Source organism: Dreissena polymorpha, chromosome 3, assembly GCF_020536995.1.
Source record: "Dreissena polymorpha isolate Duluth1 chromosome 3, UMN_Dpol_1.0, whole genome shotgun sequence".
NCBI classification, from domain to species: domain Eukaryota; kingdom Metazoa; phylum Mollusca; class Bivalvia; order Myida; family Dreissenidae; genus Dreissena; species Dreissena polymorpha.
In genome coordinates, this window is record NC_068357.1 from 84126007 (window position 1) to 84148936 (window position 22930).

At 36.5% G+C, this 22930-nt stretch overlaps 1 protein-coding gene across 5 annotated transcripts in view; it reads right to left on the bottom strand.

Moving 5' to 3' along the window:
* The window catches only part of LOC127875049 (uncharacterized), an 82304-nt gene that overhangs the window by 52500 nt on the left and 6874 nt on the right, over window positions 1–22930 (bottom strand). For 4 of the 5 annotated variants that reach the window (XM_052419858.1, XM_052419860.1, XM_052419857.1 and 1 more), the window contains exons 2-7: window positions 20328–21005; window positions 18220–18321; window positions 10844–10906; window positions 10535–10552; window positions 3505–3626; window positions 1988–2195 (exon numbers count right to left, since the gene is read on the bottom strand). In XM_052419858.1, coding sequence (XP_052275818.1) covers window positions 1988–2195; window positions 3505–3626; window positions 10535–10552; window positions 10844–10906; window positions 18220–18321; window positions 20328–20462 — 648 coding nt within the window. In that variant the 5' untranslated portion in view covers window positions 20463–21005. The remainder of the gene's footprint in view (window positions 1–1987; window positions 2196–3504; window positions 3627–10534; window positions 10553–10843; window positions 10907–18219; window positions 18322–20327; window positions 21006–22930) is intronic. The other variant, XM_052419859.1, reaches the window with a different exon arrangement.

A 22930-nucleotide genomic window follows, 5' to 3' on the forward strand; every position in this document is an offset into this window, starting at 1 on the left:
GGGATAATTGCCTTGAAAACTGACAGACAATTGGCTAGCCAAAGACACTGATACCGTCCTTTATGCCAGGTATCAAACAATCATGTTGTTTATTGAAAACATGTGTAGGACAATATTGAACAAGATATGTGTTTGTCAGAAACACTTTGTCCCCTTTTGCGCCGCTTTGAAGCTATTTATTTGACCTTTGACCTTGAAGGATGACCTTGACCTTTCACTACTCAAAATGTGCAGCTCTATGACATACACATGCATGCCAAATATCAATTTGCTATCTTTAATATTGAACAAGAGATGTGTTTGTCAGAAACACAATATTGCGCCGCTTTGAACAAAATTAATTTTTTGTTGTTTTTTTACCTTTGACCTTGAAGGATGACCTTGACCTTTAACTTCCACCACTCAAAATGTGCAGCTTCATGAGAACGCCACTTTGAAATTAATATTTCTTTGCCCTTGAAGGATGAACTTGACCTTGAAGAATGACCACGACCTTGAATTTCCACCACTCAAAATAAGCAGCTTCATGAGAACCCCGCTTTGAAATTAAAAAAATAAATTGACCTTTGACCTTGAAGGATGACCTTGACCTTGAAGGATGACCTTGAACTTCCACCACTCAAAATGCGCAGCTTCATGAGAACGCCACTTTGAACAAAAAAATTACCTTTAACCTTGAAGAATGACCTTGACCTTGAAGTATGACCTTGACCTTGAACTTCCACCACTCAAAATGTGCAACTTCATGAGATACACATGCATGCAAAATATGAAGTTGCTATCTTCAATATTAAAAAATGTGTTTGTCCCCTTCTGCGCCGCTTTGAATTTTTTGTTGTTTTGTTTGACCTCTGACCTTGAAGGATGACCTTCACCTTTCACCACTCAAAATACGCTGCTCCATGAGATACACATGCATGCCAAATATCAAGTTGGTATCTTCAATATTGCCAAAGTATTCATAAAATGAGCGATTTTGGCCACATATACTTGACCTCTGACCTTGAAGGATGACCTTAACCTTTCACCACTCAAAATGTGCGGCTCCATGAGATACACATGCATGCCAAATATCAAGTTGGTACATGTGTATCTTCAATACTGCCAAAGTATTCATAAAATGAGCGATTTTGGCCACATATATTTGACCTCTGACCTTGAAGGATGACCTTGACCTTTCACCACTCAAAATGTGCAGCTCCATGAGATACACATGCATGCCAAATATCAAGTTGCTATCTTGAATATTGAAAAACTTATTGCAAATGTTAAAGTTGGAGCAAACAGACCAACAGACCAACGTACAGACCAACAGACAGGGCAAAAACAATATGTCCCCCACTATAGTGGGTGGGGGACATAAAAATACTCAAGTGTCTGTACTCTGCATTAAATGCAACTTTGCAATTGCACCAACTTTTGTTTTTTAAGCCGAATATGTTTTCAATAAACAACAAATGTTCTAAAAATATTTTCAAATTTGAAAATCTTGCAAGTTTTCAAATATTCTGATATTCAAGTATTCATTCTTATCTCTAGTAATAAAAATAAAATAGCTGGAAATTGCAATTATTTCAATAGTACCAGTAATTAAAAAGGTGTCTCTTCTTTCATGAGTTTCTAGTACATTAATAAAGTAGGGATGCAGGCACACTCTCAGGATACTATCAAACTGCAGTCTGAGGGGCAAAAATACATCAAAGAGGCCTGTGTGAACTGCACAGGCTATCTGGGATAACACGTTTTGCACATGCATTTAACACCGTTTTCGCAGAGTGCAGCTCATTTATTGAAAATACAGCAACCTTAATAAATACAGACACAATTACTAAGAGCTTTGACAAATATTTGGCTTTCTTCGTCAGCTCATCATAAACTGGTTGTTTCTGTTTTGTTTTGTATTTGTGTTCAATTTATCTTACCTTAAAAACTTTCATAGACTGTTTTTTTCTTTTTTTTCTTTCTATTTGTGATCAATTTATCTTACCTTACAAACTTTCTTAAAGCACTCCTCTAGCCCCGTCAGATCATCACGTATAGATGTCATCTTCTGTACCTCGTCTATGATGGTGTCCGTGAGGGGCGTGTTGGTCAAGTCCCACCCATACTGCTCCGCGAAGCTCATGATACCGGTGAGGTTCTCTGACCGCGTGACACCGTTGTTGATTATGGACGTGAAATGGCGGGGATTTTGTCTGTGACAAATATGCATATTTGGAAAATATTAATTTTGACCAAAAGTGTCAAGGTCTATAAATAAGTTCTCATTTGCAATTTTCAGTCATGATTTTCAATACAATTATCGATAACAATCATGTCACAGATGAGCTTTGAATAATGTCCTCTAGTTAACCCATTTATGCCTAGCGTCTAGAAAAAAAGGCCTTGGCAAACAGGGTAGACCCAGATGAGACGCTGCATGATGCTTAAAGGAATTTCTGTAAGAAATATTCTAAATATAGAAATAAATATACTAGACATCCCTAATTTTGGAAATAAATTGATCCAATTTAGAAGGATGGGAGAGTCCACTAGGCATAAATGAGTTAAATACTTCAGATCAAGAGAAAGAGATTATAATTTAATGTCAGAATATCTGCAGTCCAGGTATATAGGTCAAATCAAGAAATTATTATTATTAATGTCTGATGTCCTGAGACCAGGAACGCTCTAAAAATCAAAGTCCTTCTTAAATTTCTCAGTATCTCATAACAGATTATGTTGTCACTAAACATTTGAGCTGTGTAAGGGAAAATTGGGCTAATGCATCGGCGTAAAGTGTTGTACCAGATTAGCCTGTGAAGAGGGCACAGGCTAATCAGGGACAAGACCTTTTGCCTTAACAGGATTTTCATTTAGAAACTGCTTCCTTAAACAGAACAATTCCATATAATCAGAAAGCGTCTTCCCTAGTTAGCCTGTGCATTCTGCACAGGCTAATCTTGGAAGACACTTAACGCACATGCATTAAAGCCCGTTTTCCCACATTGAAATTACAGAACCAATGACTAAAAGCTTTAACATCTATTTGGCTTTCTATGTCACTATATCAAACATGTGGTTGGAGCTGTTTTGTTTTGTGTTTTTGACAATTGTGGCTTAATTCTTGTTAAAAAATGGTTGAAACACAGAAAACAGATATGATCAAGGATGGATGATGGCAGAAAGAAATCCTAATTGTTTGTTTCACCATTTTGGAAATGGGACCAAGGGGCTTTGGATTGAGAAAAAATGCATAGTTTTATCTTTATAAAATTGGGATTGCTTTTGTTATTTTCTAAAAAATGCGTTCAATTTTAGAATAAATGTGCTTTCAATATCGTATAACTATATTTGTAGAGCTGAATAGAAAGATGAAATAAATATTGTGATAAAAAATTATGCTTTTTTATTTTCAATTGGAATATTTTGGATGTGATTTGGGAAAAATATATACTTTTGGAGATTGGAAATAGGTCTGAAATTTTGTCACAACTTCAACAAAAAACCACATTGTTCATGTACCTGATAACATCCTCAAAGTGCTTGGGATCAGCAGACTTGGCCGGTCCCCACTTTCTGTATTGCTGTTGCCGGGGAGGTGCATTCTCCTCGTCATTGGTTGGTGTGCTGGCTGGAACCTTTTTCTGTGTTTGAAAAAGATTGTTAACATTTGAAACACAATTTAGCGGCATTCTGGGAAAACTGTGCAAAATGCATTTGCGCAAAGTGTCGTCCCACATTTCACAAACTTCTAAATCAAAACACCATCAGTATGTAATAATAAATTTATATGTTATAGAAAGTGCAAAAAGGTCTCAACCCTAAACTTTCATTAAACGAAAATCTATCCTTTAAACTAATCACTGACAATCAGAATTTTTTTTTACAGTCCATGGTAACCAGGGAGATACAAATTACTCAGTAAATAGTATAAAATTACTGACTAAAGAACCATTTAGAATATAAAATATGTTTTTATGCCACAGTATATCCATCTTATGGTTTAAGTTCAGGGCTCAACATTAAGTATTGAATCTTATAATCCTGACATACTAGTGAACTTAATGTCACTTATCCTGACTAAACTGTCCCTTATCATGACTAAACTGCCACTTATGCTGACTAAACTGTCACTTATCCTGACTAAACCAACACTTATCCTGACTAAACTGTCACTTATCCTGACTAAACTGTCACTTATCCTGACTAAACTGTCACTTATTCTGACTAAACTGTCACTTATCCTGACTAAACTGTCACTTATCTTGACTAAACTGTCACTTATCCTGACTAAACTGTCACTTATCCTGACTAAACTGTCACTTATTCTGACTAAACTGTCACTTATCCTGACTAAACTGTCACTTATCCTGACTAAACTGTCACTTATCCTGACTAAACTGTCACTTATCCTGACTAAACTGTCACTTGTCCTGACTAAACTGCCATTTATCCTGTCTTAACTGTAACTTATCCTGACTAAACTGTCACTTATCCTGACTAAACTGTCACTTATCCTGACTAAACTGTCACTTATCCTGACTTAACTGTCACTTATCCTGACTAAACTGTCACTTATCCTGACTAAACTGTCACTTATCCTGACTAAATTTTCACATATCCTGACTAAACTGTCTCTTATCCTGACTAAACTGTAACTTATCCTGACTAAACTGTAACTTATCCTGACTAAATGGTCACTTATCCTTACTAAGCTGTCACTTATCTTGACTAACCTGTCACTTATCCTGACTAAACTGTCACTTATCCTGACTAAACTGCCACTTATTTGGACTAAACTGTCACTTATCCTGACTAAACTGTCACTTATCCTGACCTAAACTGTCCCACATCCTGGCTAAACTGTAACTCATCATGACTAAACTGTCACTTATCCTAACTAAACTCACTTATCCTAACTAAACTGTCACTTATCCTGACTAAAATTTCACTTATCCTGACTAAACTGTCACTTTTCCTGATTAAACTATCACTTATCCTAACTAAACTGTCACTTATCCTAACTAAACTGTCACTTATCCTGACTAAAATGTCACTTATCCTGACTAAACAGTCACTTTTCCTGATTAAACTGTCAATTATCCTGACTTAACTGTCACTCATCTTGACTAAATTTTCACTTATCCTGACTAAACTGCCACTTATTTGGACTATACTACCACTTATCCTGACTAAACTGTCACTTATCCTGACCTAAACTGTCCCACATCCTGACTAAACTGTAACTAATCATGACTAAACTGTCACTTATTCTAACTAAACTGTCACTTATCCTGACTAAAATGTCACTTATTCTGACTAAACTGCCACTTATCCTGACTAAACTGTCACTTATCCTGACTAAACTGCCACTTATTTGGACTAAACTGTCACTTATCCTGACTAAACTGTCACTTATCCTGACTAAACTGTCCCACATCCTGGCTAAACTGTAACTCATCATGACTAAACTGTCACTTATCCTAACTAAACTGTCACTTATCCTAACTAAACTGTCACTTATCCTGACTAAAATGTCACTTATCCTGACTAAACTATCACTTTTCCTGATTAAACTGTCACTTATCCTAACTAAACTGTCACTTATCCTAACTAAACTGTCACTTATCCTGACTAAAATGTCACTTATCCTGACTAAACAGTCACTTTTCCTGATTAAACTGTCAATTATCCTGACTTAACTGTCACTCATCTTGACTAAATTTTCACTTATCCTGACTAAACTGCCACTTATTTGGACTAAACTGCCACTTATCCTGACTAAACTGTCACTTATCCTGACCTAAACTGTCCCACATCCTGACTAAACTGTAACTAATCATGACTAAACTGTCACTTATTCTAACTAAACTGTCACTTATCCTGACTAAAATGTCACTTATTCTGACTAAACTGCCACTTATCCTGACTAAACAGTCACTTATCCTAACTAAATTGTCCCTTATCATGAATAAACTGTCACTTATCCTGACTAAACTGTCACTTATCCTGACCTAAACTGTCCCACATCCTGTCTAAACTGTAACTCATCATGACTAAACTGTCACTTATCCTAACTAAACTGTCACTTATCCTAACTAAACTGTCACTTATCCTGACTAAAATGTCACTTATCCTGACTAAACTGTCACTTTTCCTGATTAAACTGTCACTTATCCTAACTAAACTGTCACTTATCCTAACTAAACTGTCACTTATCCTGACTAAAATGTCACTTATCCTGACTAAACAGTCACTTTTCCTGATTAAACTGTCAATTATCCTGACTTAACTGTCACTCATCTTGACTAAATTTTCACTTATCCTGACTAAACTGCCACTTATTTGGACTAATCTGCCACTTATCCTGACTAAACTGTCACTTATTCTGACCTAAACTGTCCCACATCCTGACTAAACTGTAACTAATCATGACTAAACTGTCACTTATTCTAACTAAACTGTCACTTATCCTGACTAAAATGTCACTTATTCTGACTAAACTGCCACTTATCCTGACTAAACAGTCACTTATCCTAACTAAATTGTCCCTTATCATGACTAAACTGTCACTTATCCTGACTAAACTGTCACTTATCATGACTAAACCATCACTTATCCTAACTAAACTGTCACTTATCCTGACTAAACTGTCACTTGTCCCAACTTAACTTCACTTATCCTGACTAAACTGTCACTTATTCTGACTAAACTGTCACTTATCCTGACTAAACTGTCACTTATCCTATTTTGCCAGTCATGAGAAACAATCAGAAGTTGTTTATTTAAAGATTTTATAAGGAAATTATTTTAATCAAATAATTAATGACAACTCATGATATTTTATTATACATATAATATTTTTATTCTTTGTGTCTCTTAAACTTCAGAGATGGTAATTTTCACTACATGTCTATTTGCTTCAATTTTATTTTATTTGACCTGAGATCTGCAGTAGTTTCTTGTTGATACCACTACAGTTATCAGCACAACTCACATTTCAAGCCATAATAAAAAACATTTCTAGTTAATATGCTCTTGAATGCTTGTAAATTTTCTTAAAGTGACATAACCAGACATTTTATAACCACTTTGTGTACACAAAAACAGTTTTGTGACTTATTGTGAATTGCTAAACAAACTTATTTGTCAACATTTTCAGGTCATAATTCAAACTGTGGTTGAGACAATTTCAAGTATGTTTATCTAAAGTACTACCTAAATAATGTAAATACCTGGTACACATTGTCTAGTGTTATCAGACAAATAAACTTAAACAAATATTTCAGCAGCACATATTTCTTACAAAATTTGTTTGCAAAATAATTGTTTTGTTGTACATGGCTTTGTTACATTATAACATTTGAGCAGCGCTCTGGAAAAAAAACAGAAAGAATGCTTGTGCGTTCAGTAATTGTCTCAGATTAGCCTGTGCATTCTGCATGGGCTCACGCCTTTAAGTTAATTTTGGTGAAAGGAAATAAGTCTCTTCTAGATTAAAATCCAGTCTAAGCAGAAAGCATTGTCCAAGAATAGCCTTTGCAAACTTCACAGGCTATTGTAGATTGACACTTAATGCACATGATTTAAGGCAGAATTTCCCAAAGACCAATTCAATGATTTTTACAATAGAATGAAATTTCAAGAATTATAGATCTTATTTTTACTCCATTAAAACGGACATATCCTAATAAGACAGCCTTTGACACAAACTCAAGTTAATGATAAACAAGAGCTGTGTTTGTGAAACACAATGCCCCCTACTGCGCCCCTTTGAAGCCATATATTTGACCTTTTACCTTATAGGATGACCTTGACCTTGACCTTTTGCCGCTCAAAATGTGCAGCTCCATGAGATACACATGCATGCTAAATATCAAGTTGCTATCTTCAATATTGCAAAAGTTATGACCAAGATTAATGTTTTGGGACAGAATGACAGACACACAGACAGGCAAAAAACATAGTGAATACCTAAGGTTAGCGTTGAATACAGAGAAGTTTATGTTGCGAAGCTTAGAACGCCGTAAGCGCGAGCCTTGGCGAGCGCTTTCGGTGTTCGAGCCGAGCAACATAAACTTCTTGGTATTCAACGCTAATCCTAGTATTCTATTTATCCCATTTGATTTTTTCAACGTGACATTAAACATAAATAGATCTAATAACCTTAACAATAATTTTAATTCAGTCATAAAAGCGCTTAAAATCTAACAAATGTAACCATGCGTAGTGATATACATGTATTTGTTCTGGTACGCAAAATAGTCTTTAAAAAATTCACACACAAACTGTAAAACAAGTAAAAATATCACCATATGCCTACATTCAATTTTACGCAGTATGCGAATTTTAATACATTACGACCGCGAAAAGATGATTTTACTTCACTATAATTCATTTTATTTTCTAAAGAAAACTATCAAAATCAAATATGGCCGCGATTGCTCCTGACAAAATGCTGTCGATGTCAACATACATGTACACCATCGACGACCTAGTTCTGGCTACCATAACTTTAAATGTCGCTTTTTGTGATTGTTGACTGGCGCGACTTTGTACAGCTCTGTCAATACTAAATAAACTGTACGCTGAAGTTTCCTTAGCTATCTACGACCTTGACAATTTTGACAAGTAAACAGACCATTGCAGCGACTGACACTTTATTTGACAAAATATACAGGGCAATACGTTTTCCGACTTCGGACGACGAATTTAAGGACGCGCAGAACGTGTTTTTTATATAATGTTATGGGTATGCCGTGTGTGATGCGATGCATCAATGGCGCTCATGTTAAAATCATTTCCCCGAGAACAGGGAACGACACAAGTATCAAATGAGTTTATGAACGCGATAAACTTTCTTCTTCGTCACACGCTACGTCATGTACTCTACATTACTGCTGTTCAAATGAACCGGAGCAGTTTATCTAATAATAGCCGTTGGTAAACTCGGTTGCATTTGCAGATTTCTGCATACAAACATAATTATGTTTAAACTTGCACAATGTTTTATTTATCTATGGTAAATGCCCTTATTGTACGAAAAAATAATTTAATATATAAATACACACAGAATGGAAAACATTCCAGTACACAACAGATAAATGAGTAGAAAATACCCGTGTACAAAATGGGATGTTCCCAATTCCAGTGTGGTGCTATTTTTACCATCTTATACTTTACACAGCTCTATGCCTAACGTGAATTAAATAGGAAATCAGACATAGCAGATTATTCATGAACTGTGCGATATGTGTATGGCTTGTTGTACATTCTTAATATTTAAGTTAAATGTCAAAAGTAGATCTATATGCTTTGGTTATAAACAATGCACATTACACGAAATAAGTCAAATGTGATCAATTGACAATTCAGATATGTAGACATACAGTACATGTAGAAAACATGTGAAATAAGTCGCGTTTATAATAAATCGTAAAAAAAAATGGGGAAAATGACGCAATAAGTATGTCATTTTATGACGCCATCAATCAGCTGATTCATTATACGGATGGCGAAAAATTATGTCATATGACTAGATTTAAAGGTTGAAGGTCGTATAATTTTGAAGCTTAAGTTTTGTCGACTTTGTTTCTTATGAAAAATCATTCAGTGGTAAAGTAAATATAAATAAAAAAAATAACAAAACAAAAATCGTGTAATTTTATATTTTATTTCAACATTTCTTTTGGTGAATGTGTCATATATTTTTTTCTGCAAAATATGCACATTTTCTTCTAATGGGTGACCTTAAAATTCGATCAATGAACCAAACAATATCGACCTAATTTTAGCGCATATCGCATGACGTCATTTAAAAAGTAGTCCGTGCACGCAACAAGTATATTCCACAACGTGTTATACCGTCAATGTCGCGGTGAAAATGGGATAAAATATATCTCCGATCATTCGATCCGGGGCATAAAATTTGAGATAACCATAGTGAATTTCCAAACAAACTCCATTGTTTGCAATAATAACATTACCGAAAGGTTCAGTTGTATCATTAACTTTAATTAATAAAGTTATCTAGACATTTAACATAGATTTTAATTAAATTCAATGCTAAGGGAATCAGTAATTAATTAGACAAACTCATATTAATGTGATTATTTTCAGTGTGAACATAGAAAAATAAACAAGAGCACCGCATAACGGGTGAAAACGCTCGGCTGCGGATGCAGTTTTGAATAAATGAAAGCTTATCAGAATTTATTTATTTTTTAGAGGTCACAGTGACCTTGACCTTTGACCTAGTGACCCCAAAATGGGTGTGGCGTGTAGTTGCATCTACATATGAAGTTTCAAAGTTGTAGGTGGAAGCACTTTGATTTTAGAGCCAATGTTCAAAAGGTTAACAAAATGTAAAGGTTTTAGCACGACGCCAGAAGACAAGCTGGTTATGACAATACCTCGGGATTTCTTCAAAAACAGCCGAGCTAATAAAAAAGAATCAAGTAAGAAACTTCAATCACCACTAGATAGAATTTCTTTTAATAATATTATTATACCTCACTAGCAAAATATACAACAATCCTTGAAAAGCTCTTACCAAGAAATTGTCTGGTCCCTAGGTAAAAAAATCCAAGTCATATATACAGTCAAAAATGTAAATGGATACTCAATATTTCTTTAATTTGAAAACAATTGCTTACATGTACCAATTATATGTTCTGCATTTTCTGAATTTTTTAATTGATTATTTAAAATGCCATGGGATTGCTTTCTTCTGACTAAACTGAAGAGCAGCAAACAGCATAAAACCTGAACAGACTGCAAGTAACTTGGAGACTGTTCTGCTTTCATGCTGGTTGCATATAGCCATTTTCACTTTGTTTCTGAGCGGGCAAAGGTTATCTACCTTCAAAGGATTTCCTCGAAACCCGCGGCAATCTTCCTTTATTCTCAAGGCCTCTACAATTTTCTGAAATATCAAAGACAATATATGAACTGGGTAGAAAACAATAAATAAATGATAACTAGTTGTGAGCTTCTGGGTAGTCTGGTCAGAATATACCATGTCCACTTTGAAGTCATGCAAGGTCTCATAGTCTCATTAGTGGGCAGGGTAGCTCCAGACTTATAACGCAATTGCCTACACTTGTCTGAAGCTACCCTGGCCGCATATGGCATAAGACCCATTTTTGCATATTTATATGAAAGACTTATGTTTTCACCATGTTTTCACTTATGTTTTCACGGATCTGCAATAATCTGGTTTCAAGTTGAGGTAAGTTCTGTCAAAATTTCTGTGAAGGATTAATTCCAAGTTGGCAAAGAAATGAATTCTTAAAACACGGACCATCCAATACAAAATATATTAGACTTGAACACGCCTTATAAAGTAGAATATTTGACAGTAGCGTGGTACAATGATGACAGTTGATTAGATGATTTATAAATAGGTATATGATAAGTTTACTATAATATTCGCACTGCACATGTTCTCTTTTAATACAAAAACACCTTAAAAATGTTTTCAAAACAAAATTTAATTCTTCATAATAATCGCCAAATATAAACAAAGTAAAAACAACTAATTGCCAAAGTTTTGTGTTAAAGCTGAAAATACCTAGACTTAACCCTTTGCATGCTGGGAAATTTGTCGTCTGCTTAAATGTCGTCTGCAGAATTTCTAAAATTAGCATTTTCTTCGATTTTTTTCAAAGAATACTATCAAAATAGCAAACAGTTTGGATCCTGATGAGACGCCACGTTCTGTGGCGTCTCATCTGGATCCAAACTGTTTGCAAAGGCCTTTAAAATTCAGCTCCAGCGCTTTAAGGGTTAAATATGCATTTTCTAAGCATGTATGTTATCTTTTTGTATTGTATTATTTTGAATTGTTATCATTCCAGTTCTTTTACACACATTATTTTCACAATGCCAATGGCTAAACTATTAATCCTTTTAACAGGTTGTAGTATTCATAAATATCAGTATTTTGTGTCCAAATCACAGTGACATTACAGGATGTGAAGGAAATAACTGATAAGGCACATAACCAGAGACTCAGTTTGCATTAAGGGAGTACACAATATTACCTTTAGCAACAACTTTTGGGACAAAAGCATGATTTGGCTAGCTGTGACCTGACATTTGACTTATGGTTAAAAACAAAAGGTCAAGTGTTATCCTCAAATTTCCCTTCATAAGTATACCAGTTTTCCTATTATCTTAAGTGTCTTTTGAGAAATCACATGATCCAGTTATGCAGATGGGCAGAATGCTGAACAGACAAGCAGGAAAACTGACAGACAGAGATCAAACCTACAGTCTCCTCTGGTTTTGTTACATAATGAGCCAGACAAGCAGGCAAACTGACAGACAGAGATCAAACCTGCAGTCCCCTCTGGTTTTGTTACATAATGAGCCAGACAAGCAGGCAAACTGACAGACAGAGATCAAACCTGCAGTCTCCTCTGGTTTTGTTACATAATGAGCCAGACAAGCAGACAAACTGACAGACAGAGATCAAACCTACAGTCTCCTCTGGTTTTGTTACATAATGAGCCAGACAAGCAGACAAACTGACAGACAGAGATCAAACCTACAGTCTCCTCTGTTTTTGTTACATAATGAGCCAGACAAGCAGGCAAACTGACAGACAGAGATCAAACATGCAGTCCCCTCTGGTTTTGTTACATAATGAGCCAGACAAGCAGGCAAACTGACAGACAGAGATCAAACCATCAGTCCCCTCTGGTTTTGTTACATAATGAGCCAGACAAGCAGACAAACTGACAGACAGAGATCAAACCTACAGTCTCCTCTGGTTTTGTTACATAATGAGCCAGACAAGCAGGCAAACTGACAGACAGAGATCAAACCTACAGTATCCTCTGGGTTTGTTACATAATGAGCCAGACAAGCAGGCAAACTGACAGACAGAGATCAAACCTACAGTCTCCTCTGGTTTTGTTACATAATGAGCCAGACAAGCAGACAAACTGACAGACAGAGATCAAACCTGCAGTCACCTCTGGTTTTGTTACATAATGAGCCAGACAAGCAGACAAACTGACAGATGGAGATCAAACATACAGTCCTCTCTGGTTTTGTTACATAATGAGCCAGACAAGCAGGCAAACTGACAGACAGAGATCAAACCTGCATTCCCCTCTGGTTTTGTTACATAATGAGCCAGACAAGCAGGCAAACTGACAGACAGAGATCAAACCTACAATCCCCTCTGGGTTTGTTACATAAAAAGCCAGACAAGCGGACAAACTGACAGACAGAGATCAAACCTGCAGTCCCCTCTGGTTTTGTTACATAATGAGCCAGACAAACTGACAGACGGAGATCAAACCTGCAGTCTTCTCTAGTTTTGTTACATAATGAGCCAGACTAGCAGACAAACTGACAGACAAAGATCAAACCTACAGTCTCCTCTGGTTTTGTTACATAATGAGCCAGACAAGCAGACAAACTGTAAGACAAATATCAACCCTACAGTCTCCTCTGGTTTTGTTACATAATGAGCCAGACAAGCAGACAAACTGACAGACAGAGATCAAACCTACAGTCTCCTCTGGTTTTGTTACATGAGCCAGACAAGCAGACAAACTGACAGACAGAGATCAAACCTGCAGTCTCCTCTGGTTTTGTTACATAATGAGCCAGACAAGTAGACAAACTGGCAGACAGAGATCAAACCTACAGTCTCCTCTGGTTTTGTTACATAATGAGCCAGACAATCAGACAAACTGACAGACAGAGATCAAACCAACAGTCCCCTCTGGTTTTGTTACATAATGAGCCAAACAAGCAGACAAACTGACAGACAGAGATCAAACCTACAGTCTCCTCTGGTTTTGTTACATACTGAGCCAGACAAACTGACAGACAGAGATCAAACCTACAGTCTCCTCTAGTTTTGTTACATAATGAGCCAGACAAGCAGACAAACTGACAGACAGAGATCAAACCTACAGTCCCCTCTGGTTTTGTTACATAATGAGCCAGACAATCAGGTATACTGACAGACAGAGATCAAACCTACAGTCTCCTCTGGTTTTGTTACATACTGAGCCAGACAAACAGACAAACTGACAGACAGAGATCAAACCTACAGTCTCCTCTAGTTTTGTTACATAATGAGCCAGACAAGCAGACAAACTGACAGAAAGAGATCAAACCTGCAGTCACCTCTGGTTTTGTTACATAATGAGCCAGACAAGCAGACAAACTGACAGACAGAGATCAAACCTACAGTCTCCTCTGGTTTTGTTACATAATGAGCCAGACAAGCAGACAAACTGACAGACAGAGATCAAACCTACAGTCTCCTCTGGTTTTGTTACATAATGAGCCAGACAAGCAGACAAACTGACAGACAGAGATCAAACCTGCAGTCTCCTCTGGTTTTGTTACATAATGAGCCAGACAAGTAGATAAACTGGCAGACAGAGATCAAACCTACAGTCTCCTCTGGTTTTGTTACATAATGAGCCAGACAATCAGACAAACTGACAGACAGAGATCAAACCTACAGTCCCCTCTGGTTTTGTTACATAATGAGCCAGACAAGCAGACAAACTGACAGACAGAGATCAAACCTACAGTCTCCTCTGGTTTTGTTACATACTGAGCCAGACAAACAGACAGACAGAGATCAAACCTACAGTCTCCTCTAGTTTTGTTACATAATGAGCCAGACAAGCAGACAAACTGACAAAGATCAAACCTACAGTCCCCTCTGGTTTTGTTACATAATGAGCCAGACAATCAGGTATACTGACAGACAGAGATCAAACCTACAGTCTCCTCAGGTTTTGTTACATACTGAGCCAGACAAACAGACAAACTGACAGACAGAGATCAAACCTACAGTCTCCTCTAGGTTTGTTACATAATGAGCCAGACAATCAGACAAACTGACAGACAGAGATCAAACCTACAGTATCCTCTGGTTTTGTTACATAATGAGCCAGACAAGCAGACAAACTGACAGACAGAGATCAAACCTACAGTCTCCTCTGGTTTTGTTACATACTGAGCCAGACAAACTGACAGACAGAGATCAAACCTACAGTCTCCTCTAGTTTTGTTACATAATGAGCCAGACAAGCAGACAAACTGACAGACATGGATCAAACCTACAGTCCCCTCTGGTTTTGTTACATAATGAGCCAGACAATCAGGTATACTGACAGACAGAGATCAAACCTACAGTCCCCTCTGGGTTTGTTACATAAAAAGCCAGACAAGCCGACAAACTGACAGACAGAGATCAAACCTGCAGTCCCCTCTGGTTTTGTTACATAATGAGCCAGACAAACTGACAGACGGAGATCAAACCTGCAGTCTTCTCTAGTTTTGTTACATAATGAGCCAGACTAGCAGACAAACTGACAGACAAAGATCAAACCTACAGTCTCCTCTGGTTTTGTTACATAATGAGCCAGACAAGCAGACAAACTGTAAGACAAAGATCAAACCTACAGTCTCCTCTGGTTTTGTTACATAATGAGCCAGACAAGCAGACAAACTGACAGACAGAGATCAAACCTACAGTCTCCTCTGGTTTTGTTACATAATGAGCCAGACAAGCAGGCAAACTGACAGACAGAGACAGTGCCCCAGATAAGCTGCGTATCTGCGTCTTTCACCCTATTAAAATGTTTAAAAACGCTAAGAAATACAATATCATGCGTATTGAAAACGCACCCGATTTGCCTTTTACGCACATTCGTCTTATTTGATGCGTACGATACAATAGCTTTGATCGAAAAAACTTTGCTCATTTTCGGTATTTTTTGTGATAATTTTCGTTACGCGGCGACGCTTTTATTCAGCAAGCGCCTGGATGACGGGGCAATAAAACAGTCAAAGCTATTCAAACGCTCTGCGGACTAGATTTCATAGTTAAATAAAGCGGCTGACAAAATTATTTACGACGACATACATGCGTTTTCAATCTGACTTAATCCGTCGTTCATTGTGCAAATATTTGTAAAGTGTCTGTACTTTCAGTTTCTAATACGATGCGTAATAAAAATGTCTAAGAGAAAGACGTCCGCAATTGTTGCGCCAAAATATGTGTCGATCGCTAACTTTATCGAACCAAGAAAGCAAGAGTCAATAAGTGCCGAATCATTCGTGTTATCGATTTTTTTTAAGTTTAAAGTTTATATTATTGACAGTTTTAAGGATTAAAGATGTTATGAAACATCAGTTTATTAAAGTTAATTATATTAGTTTACAGTTTTATTGAATCAATACAATTGTGTGCAGCTTCAACAGAAGTAAAGCAGCAATGGTTTTACTGTATGCATCTTATAACTCATTTCACCCTATTCCAAGAATGAAATCACCCTATTTTTCAAAATCAGTGGGTGAAAACCCTATTACCGAAATAATTATCTGGGGCACTGAGAGATCAAACCTGCAGTCCCCTCTGGTTTTGTTACATAATGAGCCAGACAAACTGACAGACGGAGATCAAACCTGCAGTCTTCTCTAGTTTTGTTACATAATGAGCCAGACTAGCAGACAAACTGACAGACAAAGATCAAACCTACAGTCTCCTCTGGTTTTGTTACATAATGAGCCAGACAAGCAGACAAACTGTAAGACAAAGATCAAACCTACAGTCTCCTCTGGTTTTGTTACATAATGAGCCAGACAAGCAGACAAACTGACAGACAGAGATCAAACCTACAGTCTCCTCTGGTTTTGTTACATGAGCCAGACAAGCAGACAAACTGACAGACAGAGATCAAACCTGCAGTCTCCTCTGGTTTTGTTACATAATGAGCCAGACAAGTAGACAAACTGGCAGACAGAGATCAAACCTACAGTCTCCTCTGGTTTTGTTACATAATGAGCCAGACAATCAGACAAACTGAGAGACAGAGATCAAACCTACAGTCCCCTCTGGTTTTGTTACATAATGAGCCAGACAAGCAGACAAACTGACAGACAGAGATCAAACCTACAGTCTCCTCTGGTTTTGTTACATACTGAGCCAGACAAACTGACAGACAGAGATCAAACCTACAGTCTCCTCTAGTTTTGTTACATAATGAGCCAGACAAGCAGACAAACTGACAGACATGGATCAAACCTACAGTCCCCTCTGGTTTTGTTACATAATGAGCCAGACAATCAGGTATACTGACAGACAGAGATCAAACCTACAGTCTCCTCTGGTTTTGTTACATACTGAGCCTGACAAACAGACAAACTGACAGACAGCGATCAAACCTACAGTCTCCTCTAGTTTTGTTACATAATGAGCCAGACAAGCAGACAAACTGACAGACAGAGATCAAACCTACAGTATCCTCTGGTTTTGTTACATAATGAGCCAGATAAGCAGACAAACTGACATACAGAGATCACACCTGCAGTCCCCGCTAGTTTTGTTACATAATGAGCTAGACAAACTGACAGACAGAGATCAAACCTACAGTCTCCTCTAGTTTTGTTACATAATGAGCCAGACTAGCAGACAAACTGACAGACAAAGATCAAACCTACAGTCTCCTCTGGTTTTGTTACATAATGAGCCAGACAAGCAGACAAACTGACAGACAAAGATCAAACCTACAGTCTCCTCTGGTTTTGTTTCATAATGAGCCAGACAAGCAGACAAACTGACAGACAGAGATCAAACCTACAGTCTCCTCTGGTTTTGTTACATGAGCCAGACAAGCAGGCAAACTGACAGACAGTGATCAAACCTACAGTCCCCTCTGGTTTTGTTACATAATGAGCCAGACAAGCAGACAAACTGACAGACAGAGATCAAACCTACAGTCTCCTCTGATTTTGTTGCATAATGAGCCGCACAATCAGACAAACTGACAAACAGATATCAAAGCTACAGTCCCCTCTGGTTTTGTTACATAATGAGCCAGACAAGCAGGCAAACAGACAGACAGAGATTAAACCTACAGTCTCCTCTGGTTTTGTTACATAATGAGCCTCCCTCTGGGAAAATGGGTCTTAATACATGTTTGTAAACTGTTTCCAGATTAGCCTGTGCAGTATGCACAGGCTTATAAGAATCACACTTTCTGCATATACTAGATTTTTGTTTAGAAGAGACTTCCTTCAGACAAAAAATACCATAAAAGCAGAAAGTGTCTCCACTGCTTAGCCTTTGATGACACTTTACCCACACGAATATCCCAGTTTTCCCAGAACACGGCTAAAATATTTGTTCTATGCCATCATCCCTCCAAAAATACAGGATAGAATTATCAAACTACGTCATGTTATGCTTACATATCTACGATCTTCTGACGTTGTGCGTGTTTTTGAAGACGTTCCTTTGCGAACCTTCACAGAGCCCATGCCTTTATTGGGTGGAGGATTAATATTGCCCTCCTGAAACAAAAAATAGATGAGTTGCATTATGAGAAAACTGGGCTTTATGCATGTGCGTAAAGTGTCGTCCCAGATTAGCCTGTGCAGTCTACACAAGCTAATCAGGAACAACACTTTCCGCTTTAACTCGATTTTTGCTAAAAAGAGACTTCACTTAGAAGAAAAATGTCATAAAAGCGGAAAGTGTTGTCCCTGATTAGCCGTGCAGACTGCACAGGCTAATCTGGGAAGACACTTTACGCACAAGCATTATGCCCAGTTTTCTCAGAACGTGACTCATTTGAGCCATATACTCAGGGTTCGACACTAAGGCACATCCGACAGACATTGTCTAGTAAGATCGGTGGTCGGGCTAGCAAAACTGTGGGCTAGCTTGTCCGACTGTTCGTACATAAAAAATCTAATACTGATTCATATAACTATAACTAACCGAAAACCTTTTTTTCTTAATGTGTAAAATAACTCTCGCATCCGTTATATACATCAGAACAAAACTAGTGTATATAAATAAACGCGGAGCATTCACATGATTCATCACTATTTTTATACGCGAAGGATAGCTTCCTGCAGAAATTGCTTGTTTCCATTGGTCAAGTTGTCATGAATATTAATGATTTTCTGCAGTGTCTTAGAACCTTACATCATGTTTGTACGACTTCTATCGAAAATCGGTATCAACAATGTAAACATTTTGGCGTAGCAGATAAGGGAATGTAATTTAAAGAATGGCTTTGTTCAAGATTGGATTTTCGTCCGACAAATAAGTTAATAAAGAAGAATCCGACAGTAAAACTGACACAGATTATGATGGAAAAATAGCCTTGGAGCTGTGGTAGCATGGAGCACAGCAGTCATGGATGCCAGAATTTGATGACGTTGAATAAATGTCACCTGCTGTACAGACTTCATTTGTTTAACTGGTGATAAAAAGTGAAATTATAACAAACAATGCATGTTGTTAAATAGTTTCATTTTATTTTTTACTCTGTGCATCAAAATAACTTTCTTGTGTTCACTCTATTTACTGATAAAACCTGATTAAACAGTTACACGACACAAATGTGTTTATTTGCCATGTCATTTATGGTCTAGAAGACATCAGATTCAGGCTAGTACATTTTAAGAGGAGCTGGTCCGATGGTCTGGCTGTAAAAAAAGTTTATGTCGAACCCTGATATTCAGGGAAGCCTGTACAGTTCAAACAGGTGTATCAGGGAAGACACTTATCGACTTTTATTTTATTTTTCCAGTCAAAGGAAGCTTCTTCTTAACAAAAACCAAGTTTAAGGGGAAAGTGTCGTCCCTGATTATATAGTCTGTGCGGAATGAACAAGCTTATCTGGGATGACACTTCATGCACAGGCATTACATCCTTTTTTCATAAGGCAAAATCCATTTAAATGTCAAAGCTTTTCTAAATTTTAACATGATAACTCAGACCTTGTTTTTCAAAATACTTCATATATTCAAGAGTTTAGGAATTTAATGTTTTCCTTGAATAATAGGAAGTTTTGTGAAAATAGTTTTCTGAATGTAGCATAGATCAGTATATGTTGTGTATTGGATAGAAGTGTACAGGTTATGGATCCCAGCCCCTGATCTGGCGCCATTCTCACAATCTCCTCCAAAGACAAACACAAATACAAAGTCCAACCCAGAAAACAATGAATCTCACTGAGCCAAAAGATTCTGATGCACTCTTGCTTACACCAAATTCGTATATCATGTCCGGCTCTAGGAAAACTGGGCATAATGCATATGCATTAAGTGTCATCCCAGATAAGCCTGTGCAGTCTGCACAGGCCAAATCTGTGATGACACTTTTAGCCTAGACTGGATAATTAAGTTCATAAGAGACTTCTTTAAACAAAAATTCCATAGAAGGGTAAAGTAATTTCGTGGGATTAAACAATGCAAGCACATACATTAACCCTGATTTTACCAGAGTGCTCATCACATAAAATAATATTTTACAAAACTTAAAAGTAATTTTAGTCAATACCTACCAGTCCAAGATATATTCCAGTCATGTTTCGAGGTTGGTTCCGACTCGGTACACTTGCAGATGTGTATGGCATATTTCTCGTCACAGGTAAAACTGATGCAGGTTGCAAACTTCGTAACAACTCCTCGGAAAACATTGTTGCCTTATAAACGCTTAATCCAGTTATTTTGCTTATAAAAATATTTCAAATATGAACACTGCTATTTTAAACACAGTGACTCCTAAATATTGTACATTTATAAAAAAAAATTCAAAGCCTCAAAAAGTCAGACCAACATTCCAACAAAAATGTCACTGATAAAACATTCATTTCTTTTACTCCATCATGAATTTATTTCCCCAGATTTTACATAAATAATTCCAATCTTATCAATTTGAGCAATTACTTTCAAAATATGCTCAAGTCTTCGCCAGGGGACTCCTGATCACTAAATCCTCTTCAGATAATCAATGCACGTTCACTTTTATCAGCTCCTTGTTGTTTGTTTAAATCTTTTCATGTTATTTTCTATGTCAAAAGTCCTTTCACTAAATATTGATTCATTATCGTCAGAATGTCATTTATCCAGTCTGTGAGCATTGATTCAGCCTTCCCCATCAGTGATCAAATCACTCAAGAATGGTTTTGTTACACAGTTCTTATAGTTCTAGTCCGCAATCATTCCCGTATCGCACAATCCTGAAATAAATAACGATTTTCACTTAGCATCCATATATTTATTTTATCAATAGATAATATAGTGTGTTTTTTTTAATAAACATTTCATAATAAACAGTTGGACTCAAATAAAAAATTACATTAAGCAACTTTCATTTTCCTAAGATTTTAATTTTCCGAAAATTCATGAAAAATCTTTTGCAGAGGTTGGTACTTATAACAAAACTTCAATGATAATTCTCTAAGGTACCTGCAAAAAAACATTTCTTTTCTGTTTCCTAACAATTCAAAACCTCATACAAAACAACAACAGAATTCCCTATCAGGCGTTTGGCACTAAAATTACTTTTAAATAAACAAACCTAAAAAAACTTTGCATTGAACATTCAATTTTTATCTTCTAACAATTCAATACCAAAAATGATAAAACATTGAGATTTTGTATTAATTTTGGCTCTTAACAAAAACTTAATATACTAAAAGTCTAAAAAAAATTCAACCTTGATCACAGCTCTATCAACTCCAATACAACTATAAATTCTTTCTTTAACCATACAGTCCTATAAGTGTTATAGGTTTCAATTTCTCTTTACAAGGTCTATTCTTTGTATGGAACAACAACAATTTACAGACATTGATCAAATATCGGAACTATTACTACTATTTTAATCCCTCTTGCATAAAGTTTGCTAGAGTTTGGGATTAAATTTGCGTGGTAATGAAGAAGTAGATTTACAATACAATGACCAGATATGTTTTCTGTTTTATTAAACCTTTGTGATAAACTGTCAATGAGACTTAAAGATTAGAAACTTGAGTAAGCTACTTTAATTAAAAAGACTTATTGACTTTAACACAGCTTTGATTACATTGCGTTAATCTGACACAACAGACTTAATTATCTTATAAACCCTTATAAAAGTCACCACCCTTTTTAATGACTTTTTTTTAAGTTTAAACATATTAAGCTTTCAACAAAGAAAACTATTATATTCAATATATCAATGAGACAAATTAAAAGGCAAAATTTTAACTTCAAGGAATCTTCTGAAGCAACATTTTGAAAATATGCATTATTTTAATAGGGTAACACATGAAGTACATGTAGTGGTCATATGTAGCAAGTTGTACAAAAATGCACAAATTGGACCCTGAGATCTGGCAACTTTTGAAGGATTAACCCTTTCGGTGCGGGAACCGGATTTTGAAGGCCTTTGCAAACAGTTTGGATCCAGATGAGACGCCACAAAACGTGGCGTCTCATCAGGATCCAAACTGTTTGCTATTCTGATAGTGTTCTTTGAAACAAATCGAAGAAAATGCTAATTTTAGAAATTTAGCAGAAGACATTTTAGCAGACGACAAATTTCCCAGCATGCAAAGGGTAAAGGGATCAAGATTGAATTTTCTTCCAGTCCAATGACGTTCTACAAAGTTAAGGGTCTTGAAGTTAAACATTTTCTCGAAAATAGGTGTTGCTGGGCTTCAAAAAAGTGCAGTTGGGGAATTTGTGTTTGAAAAACACAGCTCTTGTTGTTTTGGTTTTTTTTACGGTTGAACAGTACTGCTGCTGCATCAATAACTTTAATCATTCATAATCAGCACTCAAAACGTATGGACGCTTGAGACAGTACAAATATAAGAGGCCCCTTCTGGGATAATGGCTCAAATAAAGATTTCTTTCTAATGCTTTTTTCACTTTTATTACATAAATTTTCTTAGAATTTCTGAATGAAATTTTAAATCACATATGGTTTTCATACAAATTATGCCAAGTTGGAAATTGTCCACATCTTTTGCATACCAGTTTTAAGCTTATGACATTTTACATGCTTGATTAAATATGCAGTACGCAATTATAAACTTGTACAAGCAATAATATGATGCAAAATTTCAGAACATGCAAACATAAATATTGATCTTTTTCATTAAAACCATGAAAAGGC